The 12,687-nt window shown below is 45.6% G+C and overlaps 1 protein-coding gene across 3 annotated transcripts in view; it reads right to left on the reverse strand.

The window, feature by feature from the left end:
• The window catches only part of PPP2R2A (protein phosphatase 2 regulatory subunit Balpha), a 103,695-nt gene extending 100,063 nt beyond the window's left edge, over positions 1 to 3,632 (reverse strand). Inside the window, exons 1-2 of one of the 3 annotated variants that reach the window (XM_084803944.1) lie at positions 3,128 to 3,632; positions 492 to 569 (exon numbers count right to left, since the gene is read on the reverse strand). In XM_084803944.1, the coding sequence (XP_084660070.1) occupies positions 492 to 569; positions 3,128 to 3,134 (85 nt within the window). In that variant the 5' untranslated portion in view covers positions 3,135 to 3,632. Of the gene's footprint in view, positions 1 to 491; positions 570 to 1,243; positions 1,432 to 3,127 lie in introns of those variants that run through there. The other 2 variants (XM_084803945.1, XM_084803949.1) reach the window with 2 other exon arrangements.
• Positions 3,633 to 12,687: the final 9,055 nt, after the last annotated feature.

The following is a 12,687-nucleotide window of genomic DNA, read 5'->3' on the forward strand; positions in this document are numbered from 1 at the left end:
ATCCTTAGACCAGCCTTCCCCAATCTGGTGCCCTCCGGATATTTTGGACTACAACTCCCAGCATTTCTGACCACTGGCCATGCTGGCTGGGAGGTGAAGCCCAAAACATCTGGAGGGCAGCAGGCTGGCCTTACTCCCACTGTGCTGATGAGAGGAGAGACGACACTATATATTCTCAACTGAAAACACTACCACCACCCTGTGTGTATGTGAACAAAGTTTAACTGCATTAAGTTGCATTCTAGGCGCCAAGCATTAGATGGAAAAAGACAGCTACCAGACCTATACAGGTGTCAATGGATGTGCATCCTACTTAAGCTCCAGTGAGCACAATGCTTCTTTATGTTTTCAGAATTTGCTGCTTATGTAAAGCAATCAGGAATAAGACTCAGGTAAGAGAAGGATATTTCAAGAAAGAATTCATCTAGCTGTGGTATTACAACTATGCTGCCATTAGCAATACTAATAGTCAGTTCAGATCTTGTTCTTACCTTCAGCTACATCGTCATCCACAGCCCCTTTCACCTGAGAAAAACACCACTGAATGTCATTCCCGCCACCTCCAGCTCCTAGAAACAAAACAGAAGTTAAATAAAAGTAGACCCACACTCTGCCTATTAAACTTGACTGCACTCTGTTAGCATTCCACTCTAGTAAACAGTGATCATTCGCATGGGTAGTTAAATGGTGCTGTGAAGGCAGCACCCTCCACGCCCACAAGAACCAAGTATTTCTAAAGCAGATGGAAGTACACAGAAACCCAATCACAAACTGTTCTATTCTTCCACACACCCAGCCCACACACCCTTTTGTCAGTAAAGATTAACCCATATCCCCGAACTCTCTCTCAAGCACAGAATCACTTATACATTCTCTACAAACTGTTGACTGCTCTCAGAACCTTGTAGCTAGTAAGTTCGGAAATCACACAGCAGTGAAGAAGAAAAATACGTGCCACTGACGTCTTCCAGAATTCCCAGCAAAATGCAAAATACGTTCTTCTCCAAAGTCACTATGTTAACTTCTCCGGCACTGCTGCTACTAAGATGCCTGAATCAGCGAATTTATTAACAAATAAATGTTTCACTGTCTGAAGAAAAAAAACTACTACAGAAAGCTAACCAAAGAGCTATGCATACATATAATAAAACAGTAGAAGTTTCATTAAAAAAACAGCAGGAAGACCACCGCCCTGAAGCCTGAACAGGATGAGTTGTTATGTTATGAGTAAGCTTTAAACTACCATAAAAGATAGATCGGAGAGAAAATTTCAGGAACATTACTGCCTCAGCGGAAGACGGTGAATCATTTGAACCTTGCCACCAAAACTTGTACAAAACACACCACCCATTTCTTCTGCATGTCATTCGGAGCAAGTCATTGGGTTGGGTTTATACAGGAAGAGAGAGAATGAAGAAACAGCAAGCTGCCCTTAATTCCTGAAAGGCAGTGTCAAAATGGAGCTTTCCCTCAATTCAAAAAACAAACTAACACAAGTCTCTCTCTCTCTCTCTCTCTCTCTCTCTCTCTGAGCAGTGCAACACTTGCATCTTGGTGAAGGAGATGGGGGGGGGGGGAGGACAGAAGTTTTCCCTCTCCACGTAAGGCTGAGCAACTTTAAGAAAAAGTTCAAGGCGGGAGAAGAATGAATGCTCCAAACACACAAACAGCAGTCAGGGCACAGGAAAGTGGAAACAATCCACAAGTATTCTATTTTCATCTCCCTTTGTTACTTTGTACAGAATCATTACAAAGTGATGTAATCTGGGCACCAAGTGGAAAATGTGAAAGGATGTTTAGCAACATGATGTACAGAATGATACAGATTTTAAATACATCTTAGTAGACAAGGCCGATAGCCAGGTTAAACAGTCAATTCTCTCTCAACTACAGAGTTTTTTGGGTTTTTTTACATATATGTAGAAAACGACACTTCATTCAGAGAAACTTGTGCATCATTTTCCCCCAGCCATGTAACTTGCTACATTCAAAGCTTTGCTTCCATTGATGAAAAACAGAGAGGGTGGAACAGAGGCGTAGAGTGCATTGCGAGATAGCAAAGCACAGATCTAAATGCAGCCTTCCATGCTGCTCTAACAAACACAAAGCAATTAAATTTTGAAGGGTGTGGGTGGGGGAACACATTCCAGAAAAAGAAATGGGAGAGTGGAGTGCAAGGGCAGGCATGGCACATATTCTATGCAAGGAGATGCATTTTCAGACTTTATACCATGCTCCAAAATGCAATCTCTAGCAAGCTCCAACACGGAGTCTCTCTCTAGAATAAAACCAGGAAGCACATGCCTCATACAATGCCACATGGAATGAACCCAGGCTAAACGCTCTACTCAGACACACACCCAGAAAACATGTTAATGTATCCCTTGATTTTCCACGCAGATTATTGCCAAGCTGCACCTCTCTGCACCCCAGCCCAACTGCCCTTTGCCAATTGTCTGGCAAATAAGCACGCCCCAGTTCGTGTCCTCAAAGCCTGACTTCCAAACACATAACATACTAAGCAATCCCCTTCCCCAACCACAGAACCCCTGCAGAAAAACGATTAAGGAGGCAAATCAGAAGGAAATGGACGAGATTCCCAAACGCCATCACCACCCCTGCTTCCAAACCCACAGCCCTGCACACCCTTGCCTTGAAATATTCTCCCTCAACTTCTGCCTCTCCCTCAGAAATCCGGAGTCGCCTGCCTCTTGAAAAAAGAAAAAAAAAATATAAAAAGGGGGAAAAGCTCAATGGTGAAAAGTAGGGAAGGGGGTGGGTCGGAAGGAAGGAAGGCAGGCGGATGAGAGAGAATGTTTATCTAAGAAAAAGAAAAAGATGAGAGGAAAGAAGAGGAGGCGTTTGCGCCTTGTCAGTTGCGGGGGCATGAATCTGAGGATGCAATCATAGAAAAAGAGAGAGAGGGAAAGAAACGGAAGGAGGACAGGCAAGAGGAAAAGAAACCAATCCCACTCCCCAAGGGGTCAGTTTGCACAGCGCTGAGGGCAACACCTCTGCAAGCTCCTGCAGAGGCGAGCCCCCCCCCCCACCTGCCTCTACCACCTGCGAGGCTCCAAATGAAGAGGCGCCCGTCCCCGAGAAGAGAGAGGGTCTTTCGCCCCCTTACCTGCCATGTTAGGCTCCCAATGGTGGCCGGGCGGGCTGAAGCGGCCTCTCAGTTTTCCAGGACTATCCCCGTACCAGGCTAAAATAGAACGTGGAGCAAGGATGGCAGCGGATCCCGGGGGCGGGGGGGGGCAGGGTAAGGCCGGCTTCGCTTACAGGGCTTCCCCTGCTCTTGGCTTCCTGTCCTTACCCAGCCCCCCCCCCTCTTCTTTTTCTTTTTCTTCCTCCTCCTCCTCCTCCTCCTCCCGTAAGGTTCCACTTTCAAAATGGCGCCGGCTGAGCCGAGCGTGACGTCACCGGCGGAGGCGAGGGGGGGTGGGAAAGTGGGAGGAGGGAGTGGGGCGGCGGGGCGCGGCGGGGCGCGGGCAGGAAGGGATCGCGGGGATTGGAGCGCGCGGGCGCGTGACTCCCCGCCCGGACGTCTCCAGGTGCTCGCGCCGGGCGCTGTCACCGCGGAGCTGCGCGCACGTGCGCTGTCACCGCGGAGCTGCGCGCACGTGCGCATCGGACGGGCGGAGGCGGTGTGGGACGCGCTGCTCCCTTGCAACTGCCCGCCGCTGGCCTGGCTCTTGCACGTTCGCCGTTGCATCAAGAGGGAAGAACCAGCTTCGGGTTTTGATGTTGGTGTACATGTTTCTCTTGGTGCTGATCATTTGATAGAGAGATGCTTCGGCTGGATTTGCTCTGGCTGGACTTTAACTTTTGCTTATTTCTTTATATATATATATATATATATATATATATTTCTCGAGAGAGAGAGAGAGGTATATATATATATATATATATATATTTCTTGAGAGAGAGAGAGAGAGAGAGAGATCTCAAGAAACACCGCCACCGTTTCCATAGGTCTGATGTGCACATGCGTGCAAGGTATATATATATGTTGATTTATATTTATTTTGAGCTTGTTTTGGCTGTTGCTGAACTCTTGCTTATTTCTGACTAAGGTAGCTGAGTGCAAAACTTTGTTCTATTATTTTTTGTTGTATTTCCATAGGGCCTTTTTGAAGCCAACCATGGCTGTTTAAAAAATCACAATCAAATAAAACATAAAAAGCAACCTTAAAACCCCAAACAATAATTTCAAAAGCCAAGTTAAAAAGAAGCAACTTGACCACCTTCCTGAGTGCAAAGAGAGTGGGGACCAGTCGTGACTCCAAAGGGAGGGTGTTCCAGCGTTTGGGAGCCACGCAGGAGGAAGTCCAAAAGAGGACAGGGCTCTTGCACCTTTAATAGTTGTTGTTGTTCAGTCGTGTCCGACTCTTCATGACCCCATGGACCATAGCACACCAGGCCTTCCTGTCCTCCGCTCTCTCCCGGAGTCTGCTCAAGTTCATATTCATTGCATCGGTGATGCTATCTAGCCATCTCATCCTCTGCCATCCCCTTCTCCTTTTGCCTTCAATCTTTCCCAGCATCAGGGTCTTTTCCAGTGACTTTTCTCTTCACATTAGGTGGCCAAAATATTTGAGCTTCAGCTTCAGTATCTGTCCTTCCAATGAGCAGTCAGGGTTGCTTTCCTTTAGGATTGTCTGATTTGACCTCCTTGCAGGCCAGGGGAGTCGTAAGAGTCTTCTCCAGCACCACAGTTAGAAAGCATCGATTCTTCAGCGCTCAGCCTTCCTTATAGTCCAGCCTTCACAGCCATATGTTGCTACTGGGAAAACCATAGCTTTGATTACACAGACCTTTGTCAGCAAGGTGATGTCTCGGCGTCTTACTATGCTGTCTAGGTTTGCCGTAGCTTTCCTCCCAAGGAGCAAGAATCTTTTAATTTCATGGCTACAGTCACCGTCTGCGGCAATCTTGGAGCCCAAGAAAATAAAATCTGTCACTGCTTCCATTTCTTCCCCTTCTATATGCCAGGAAGTGATGGGGCCAGATGCCATGATCTTCGTTTTTTTAATGTTGAGTTTCAAACCAGCTTTTGCACTCTCCACTTTCACCCTCAACAACAGGCTCTTTAGATCCTCTTCGCTTTCTGCCATTAGTGTGGTATCGTCTGCATATCTGAGGTTGTTGATAATTCTCCCAGCAATCTTAATTCCGACCTGTGATTCATCCAACCTGGCGTTTCTCATGATGTACTCTGCATATAAGTTAAATAAGCAGGGCGAGAATATGCAGCCTTGTCATACTCCTTTCCCAATTTTGAACCAATCGGTTGTTCCATGTCCGGTTCTTACTGTTGCTGCTTGACCCTCATACAGGTTTCTCAGGAGACAGGTAAGGTGGTCTGCTACTCCCTTCTCTTTAAGAATTTGCCAGAGTTTGTTGAATGTAAACTGACCTTTTCCAGTCTTGTGGCCACTGTTGAGTGTTCCAAATTTGTTGGCATATTGGGTGCAGCACTTTAACAGCATCATCTTTTAGGATCTTAAACAGCTCAGCTGGAATACTGTCATATCTGCTAGCTTTGTTGTTAGTAATGCTTCCTAAAGCCCACTTGACTTCACTCTCTAGGATGTTGGGCTCAAGTTCAGTGACCGCACTATCATGGCTATCAGGGACATTAAGATCTTTCCTGTATAGTTCTTCTGTGTATTCTTTCCACCTCTTCTTAATCTCATCTGCTTTTGTTAGGTCCCTGCCTTCTTTGTCCTTTATCATGCCCATCTTTGTACAAAACGTTCCCTTGAGATCTCCGATTTTCTTGAAAAGATCTCTAGTCTTTCCCATTCTGTTGTTTTCCTCGATTACTTTGCATTGTTCATTTAAGAAGGCCTTCTTGTCTCTCCTTGCTATTCTCTGGAACTCTGCATTCAGTTGACTATATCTTCCCCTTTCTCCCTTGCTTTTCGCTTCCCTTCTTTCCTCAGCTACTTGTAAAGCCTCATCAGACAGCCATTTGGCTTTCTGGCATTTCTTTTTCTTTGGGATGGATTGAGTTGCTGCCTCCTGAACAATGTTACGGACCTCTGTCCATAGTTCCTCAGGCACTCTATCAGGTCTAATCCCTTAAATCTATTCCTCACCTCCACTGTATATTCATAAGGGGTATGATTGAGGTCATACCTGAATGCTTTAGTGGTTTTCCCTACGTTCTTCAATTTAAGCCAAAATTTTGCAACAAGAAGCTCATGATATGAGCTACAGTCAGCTCTAGGTCTTGTTTTTACTGCCAGTATAGAGCTTCTATGCATGCTATGGCGTGCTATGGTCCATGGGGTCACGAAGAGTCGGACACGACTGAACAACAACAACATAGAGCTTCTGCATCTTTGGCTGCAAAGTACATAACCAATCTGATTTCGATATTGACCATCTGGTGATGTCCATGTGTAGAGTCGCCTCTTGTGCTGTTGGAAAAGAGTGTTTGCTATGATCAGCTCGTTCTCTTGGCAAAACTCCATTAGCCTTTGTCCTGCTTCATTTTGTACACCAAGGCCATGCTTGCCTGTTACCCCGGTGATTTCTTGACTTCCTACTTTAGCATTCCAATCCCCTATGATGAAAAGGACATCTTTTTTTGGTGTTCTAATAGGTGTTGTAGGTCTTCATACAACCGATCAACCTCAGCTTCTTCGACCTCAGTGGTTGGGGCATAGACTTGAATTACTGTGATGTTGAATGGTTTGCCTTGGATTCGTACTGAGATCATTCTATCGTTTTTGAGATTGTACCCCAGTACTGCTTTTCCCACCCTTTTATTGACTATGAATGCTACTCCATTTCTTCTAAGGGATTCTTGCCCACAGTAGTAGATATAATGGTCACCTGAATTAAATTCGCCCATGCCTGTCCATTTTAGTTCGCTGATTCCCAAGATGTGGATGTTCAATCTTGCCATCTCATGTTTGACCACCTCCAGCTTACCTTGATTCATGGATCTTACATTCCAGGTTCCTGAAAAAATATTGTTCTTTACAGCATCAGATTTTCTTTTCACCATCAGACACATCCACAGCTGAGTGTCCTTTCGGCTTTGGCCCAGCCGCTTCACTCTTTCTGGCGCTATTTGGAAATACCCTCTGCTCTTCCCCAGTAGTATATTGGACACCTTCTGACCTGAGGGGCTCATCTTCCAGCATCGTATCTTTTAGCCTTGTGATACATTCCATTGGGTTTTCTTGGCAAGAATACTAGAGTGGGTTGTCATTTCCTTCTCCAGTAGACCACATTTTGTCAGAACTCTCTGCCATGACCTGTCCGTCTTGGGTAGCCCTGCACAGCATAGCTTATGGCTTCACTGAGTTATGCAAGCCCCTTTGCCACAACAAGGCAGTGAACCATGAAGGGGACCTTTAATAGTAGTGCACCTTTAGTGCACCTTTAATAGTAGTGCCCTCTTTTATACTAAAAGAGCGACTACTAAAGGTGTAGGAGCCTTGTCCTCTTTTGCATATTAATAATTTCTGAAAAGTGGGAAAGGTTGTGCAGAGGTTCATATTTGAACTAGAAGGTCTTGCCTCTGATAATGTCCAAGGATCCCAAATGTTTGGGGACTCTTTCTTGCGCCCTAAGCAGCCTTGATAAAACATGCTTATGTGGGAATAAGCCCCACTGTGCTCAATGGAGCATGTTCCTGAGTAAGCATGTATAGGAGGAGTGCAGCCATGCGGCATAAACCTATCCATGTTGATCCAGAAGTAAGCCAATGAGTTTAATGGAGGTTTTTCCCAAATGGGTGTGTGTAGGATTGCAGGCTCAGGCAAAGGTAATTCAGAGGCCACCATCATGTCTGTAAAGCAAAGGGCTGCAGAACAGATGCATAGCAGCAGAAAACCACAATGTATTCATTTATGTATTCTAATTTCCATTGTAAAATGCTATTTTACTGCCCCTTAATCTCCCAACTTCCTGTATATATTGTTTACAAATGCTAGCAAGACAAGATGAGACCAGGGCATAATCTTCAAATGTAAAGGGAAGCAGAAAGCTATGAAATTGAAAGAGATATGATCCTAGTCAATAACAGCACCACTCTCTTCTATAAGCAGAAAGCTGAAGGTGTAGTGGTGTAGTGGTTAGAGTGTTGGACTCAGAGCTTGGAGAACCAGGTTCTAGATCCCACTCAGCCATGGAAGCTCACTGGGTGACTTTGGGCCAGTCGCAGACTCTCAGCCCAACCTACCTGACAGGGTGTCAGAGGATAAAACAGAGAGGAGGAGGATTATGTACACCACCTTGGATTCTTTGGAGGAAAAAAAGGTGGGATATAAATGCAATGAATTCATAAATAAGTTGCTTGAGTTATCCTATCTTAAGACAGCTCCTGATCTCCGCCAGGCCCTTCCCCTCTCCTCCATTCCCTGCTTTGGGCCAAATGCGACACTCAGACCCTTTTCAATTAATCATAACAATCAGAGGATGGGTTTGTGAAACACAAGACGGCCCAGCATAAAGGGGGTTAATGGGAGGTATATAGTGTATTCATGGGGGAGAGACTTTGCTGCTCCATTGTGTTATTTTTGCTGAAGGATTTGACCTATTTCTGCTACAAAAGCTGCCCAAACTCTGGAGCATATTCTTCTGGTATTAATTGCTCTGCACTGGCTCCTTCTGGTTACCACCTTTAAAGGTTCTCTGTGTATTCAATAAACACAAAACCTAAGGTTTACTAAAGAGAGAGAGAAAGAAGGCTATACGGTTTTCAGCCAAGCACCAAAAGGCAGGGAAATGGTGAGCTAGGGCTTGTAAAGTCACAAGCCTTGATGCCACGTCCTGCCTAAAGAGGCAGAAAGCACAACTGAAATTCTCATTCTCCCAAAGCAGATAAACCATGTGGACAGGATGGAGAATGTGGCTGTGGAAAACTGATGCCAAACAACTTAGGGCCACTTACACTTTCTCTCACTTGTCTTTTTTTAGAGCAGCCTTCCCAATCTGCCCATCCCCTGTGTTGGACTGGAACTCCCATCACTGCATGTTTCTTTTGTCCCTCCCTGCCCCCCCACGCAATTTCATCATCACAGCAACTCTGTAACGTGTCCAAGATCACCATGTGAGCTTCATGGCTGATTTGAACTGGGTTTCCCTGCCCTAGTCCAATACTTTAACCACTACACTGCACAATCCTTACTTCCACCTGCAAGTAAGCCTCACTGATGCAATCAGAATCACTTCTGAGTAAAGATGCACAGGCTTACTCTTGAAAGCGGCCTTTGGCAAACTGCTGTCTCAGCCATGGTCTTCCCATCTGAAATATGGGGATAATAATGCGTAGTTACAGGTTCCATGTTGTGACGATGATTACTGGAGCAATGTATGTGTAGCAATTTAAACTTTGGAAATGTGCTGTAAACACTAAGGCAGAAGATGATTTCCTTCCATAGTTGCTTATTTCCATCCATTAAGCTCTTCTGATTCATTCTCTCTCTCTCTCTCTCTCTCTCTCACACACACACACACACACACACACACACACACTCCCTTCCTGTCCTCAGGTGACATTACCTTATTCAGTCTTCTCCAACCTGGTGCCCTCCAATGGCCATACTGGCTGGGAATTATGGGAGTTGTAGTCCAGCACATCTGGAGGGCAACAGACTGCAGAAAGCTGACCCTGTTCAATCTGTCTTTCATTTCCTCCATTTCACCTGATGTACAGTTCTTGCCCAGTGTTTGGATGGATTCCACAATGCCTGAGGCAGTGGAGCTTTTCTAGTCTTTTGACTCGAGAAGCCCCCTGCCACCCCCACCCCATGAATCTCTTCGCGTCTCATTGCTGTTCCCTGCATACAGCCAGTCACGCTTCTGAGCCATTTTTAGCCACAAACATCTTCCATGCTGACAGCCTTGACTGTGCAGCCTACAGAAAACGGCTTCCAGGCTTGGACAAGCTCCTGCTGGCTTGGAAAGGTGGTGAGGTGGGGGGGAGCTCTTTGCTACAGTCTCACTTAACAGGCACAAATCTGGCGGTGGAGTCATCTGAATCGCAGATGGCAGCAGCGTGGGGGAATGTAGCAATTGCAGTTTAGATGGATTTCTTAAAATGCCTTGCTTTCTGGCTTGAGGTGAGTACTAGTAATCAGGGCGGGGGGGGGGGGAGGCAATAGGAGCACCTACCCTGTGCACAGCCTGGATAGGGGTGCAAACGTTATTTATCTTATTTGTATTTATTTTCTTTATTCACTTATGTGTGTTGTCCTATGTCTGGAGCTCTCAGGAGGATATTTATTGATTGCATTTATATCCTGCCTTCTTTCCTCTTGCAAGGAACCCAAGGTGGCATACACTATCCTCCTCCGCTCCATTTTATCCTCACAACAACAACCCTGTGAGGTAGGCTGGGCTGAGAGTCTGTGACAGGCCCAAAGTCACCCAGTGAGCTTCCATGGCTGAGTGGGGACTAGAACCCAGATCTCCCAGCTCCCAGTCCAACACTCTAGCCACTACACCACACTGGCTCTATAAGCCAACCCCCCTGCCAAAAAACCACACTAAATACAACCAAACCAATGATCAAACACAATAAAGAATGTTTTAATCATTTGAAAAGCAGCAACAGTAATTCAAAATAGTTTTAAAAGATGAGAGAAATATCCAAGCAGCTAAAAATAAAGCAAATAGCAGCTTACGGGAGCAATCCTATGGCCCTTAGACAGGTCTGGGAGGCCATAGGATAGTTCGGATTCCTGGATCTGAGGTTGGAGTCACTGCTCTGACCTCAGGGCCAGGAATCCCAGCCCCCCTCCCCCCCCCACAGCCAGAGCAGAGAGAACAGAGCAGAGATGTTTTTTGGTGGAATCATTGTGTGTACATATCCCTGGTCACTGCAGCATATGGACATGCTGAAGCTTTTATGCCTATGGGCTGTATGTAGCACTGATATTCAGTGGATGTGCATCTTCCCCTTTGTGAGCTGTTGCATGGACATGCAAATACAGTGAGTTTGTACAAAGACATGCAAATCCTTGGATTTTATTTTAAGTTCTAAAAATGGCAGAATTTGTTAAAATTCATGAAAATGCACTCAGGATATGTTTAGGAACCGATCTGTAGATGCAGGAAAGGGTACCGTTATTTTGGAAACCGACAACTTTGAGCTGCTAACTGCAATTTCGTCTCCTGAGCAATTTTCCTCTTTTGGGGGTGTTGGGAAAAAATCCCTTTCCCTTCCTTTGAACAAAGTTTTCCTTCCATTGAAGGAAAAATTCCCCTTGACGTACAAACGCTGCTTGAAAGTTACAGATCTTTTGCTTCCCAAGAACCATTAAGAAGTACCCTGCTGCCTTCCTCCACCCATCCTTACATGATTGGTGGATGCCCTTCTGTGCTCTTATATAAACTTCCTCTTCCTGCTGGCATACTTCATGCAACAAAGCACCTTCTTTGTACAGCTCAGATTTGATTCCTAGCCTCCTTCCTGCCTCGCTGAGGCTTGTGCTCCTGTTAGGCCTGAAAACAAATCCTTTCTAAAGAGCCAGTGATTAGAGAAGCCTTCTACAACCTGAGGCCCTCCAGATGTGTTTTATTTTATTTATTATTACATTTATATCCCATCTGTTTTCCTCTTGCAAGGAACCAAAGCTTACATGGCCCTCCTCCTCTCCATTTTATCCTCACAACAACCCTGTGAGGTAGCTTAAGCTAAGAGCCTAAGTCTCCCAGTGAGCTTCATGGCCAAGTGGGGACCAGAACCAGGATTTTTTCAGTCCCAGTTCAACACTCTAACTGCTGCATCACAAGCTATCTGGGGATGATGGGATTAGTAGTCCTGCACCTCTGGAGGGTACCATGTTGGGGAAGGCTTGGTTAGAGTATTGGACGGGAGTTGGTTAGAGTATCATTGTATATTTTGGTTAGAGTATCATTGTATATTTTGGTTAGAGTATCATTGTATATTTTGGTTAGAGTATCATTGTATATTTATTGCTTGTTATACTTTTGTATTTTTTTTTTAAATCCTGTATGCCGCCTCGAGAGGGCTCTAACCTTAAAGGTGGCCCAACAGTAATTATAACTAAATAAATAAACTCTAGAAGAGATGACAGAATGCCCTGACTGCAGCTCCTCTGTCTTTCAGTTTTGGCAAAAAACAGCCATGAGAGGTGGGGTGGGGGATGAATGAGACAAGCCAGATTGAGACCGCAGCACCATTGGTGGGGCAATTTAACACTTTATCCCCAGGCCACTTCCTTGATGGAAATTGCACCATGGAAGCTATTTGCTCCATGAGGGAAGAGCTGGAAAACATATGTGTGAACAGGCTGCACAAGTAAGGTTTCCTTAACTGCAAACTGCTGATGTGGGAGCAGTAGTCAGTAAAGAAATGGTACCAGGGGCGAGAGGAAGGGTTCACCCACCTTCTGTGCTTTGGTTCTCGCATCTGGACACCTGGCAGCTGTTTGTCAAAATGTAAAGAGATGGGAGATCCAATTATGGACTTTCCGGCCGGAGAACCCAATTCTGTGAGGAACATAGGAGCTGCTTTATACGGAGTCAGGCCATTGGTTAATTTAGCTCAGTATTATCTACACCAGGCATGGGGAACCTCCGGCCATGGGCCAAACGCAGCCCACAAGTCATCTCTGTCAGGGCTGCAAAGGCCCCTCCCCAATGCCCTCAAGTCCCCTGAGAGAGGAGAGAGGAGAACAAGCTGCATCCTCAAGGAAC

Source organism: Heloderma suspectum, chromosome 6 (assembly GCF_057233095.1).
Source record: "Heloderma suspectum isolate Gila_16-S chromosome 6, 16-S_ref, whole genome shotgun sequence".
Lineage (NCBI taxonomy): Eukaryota > Metazoa > Chordata > Lepidosauria > Squamata > Helodermatidae > Heloderma > Heloderma suspectum.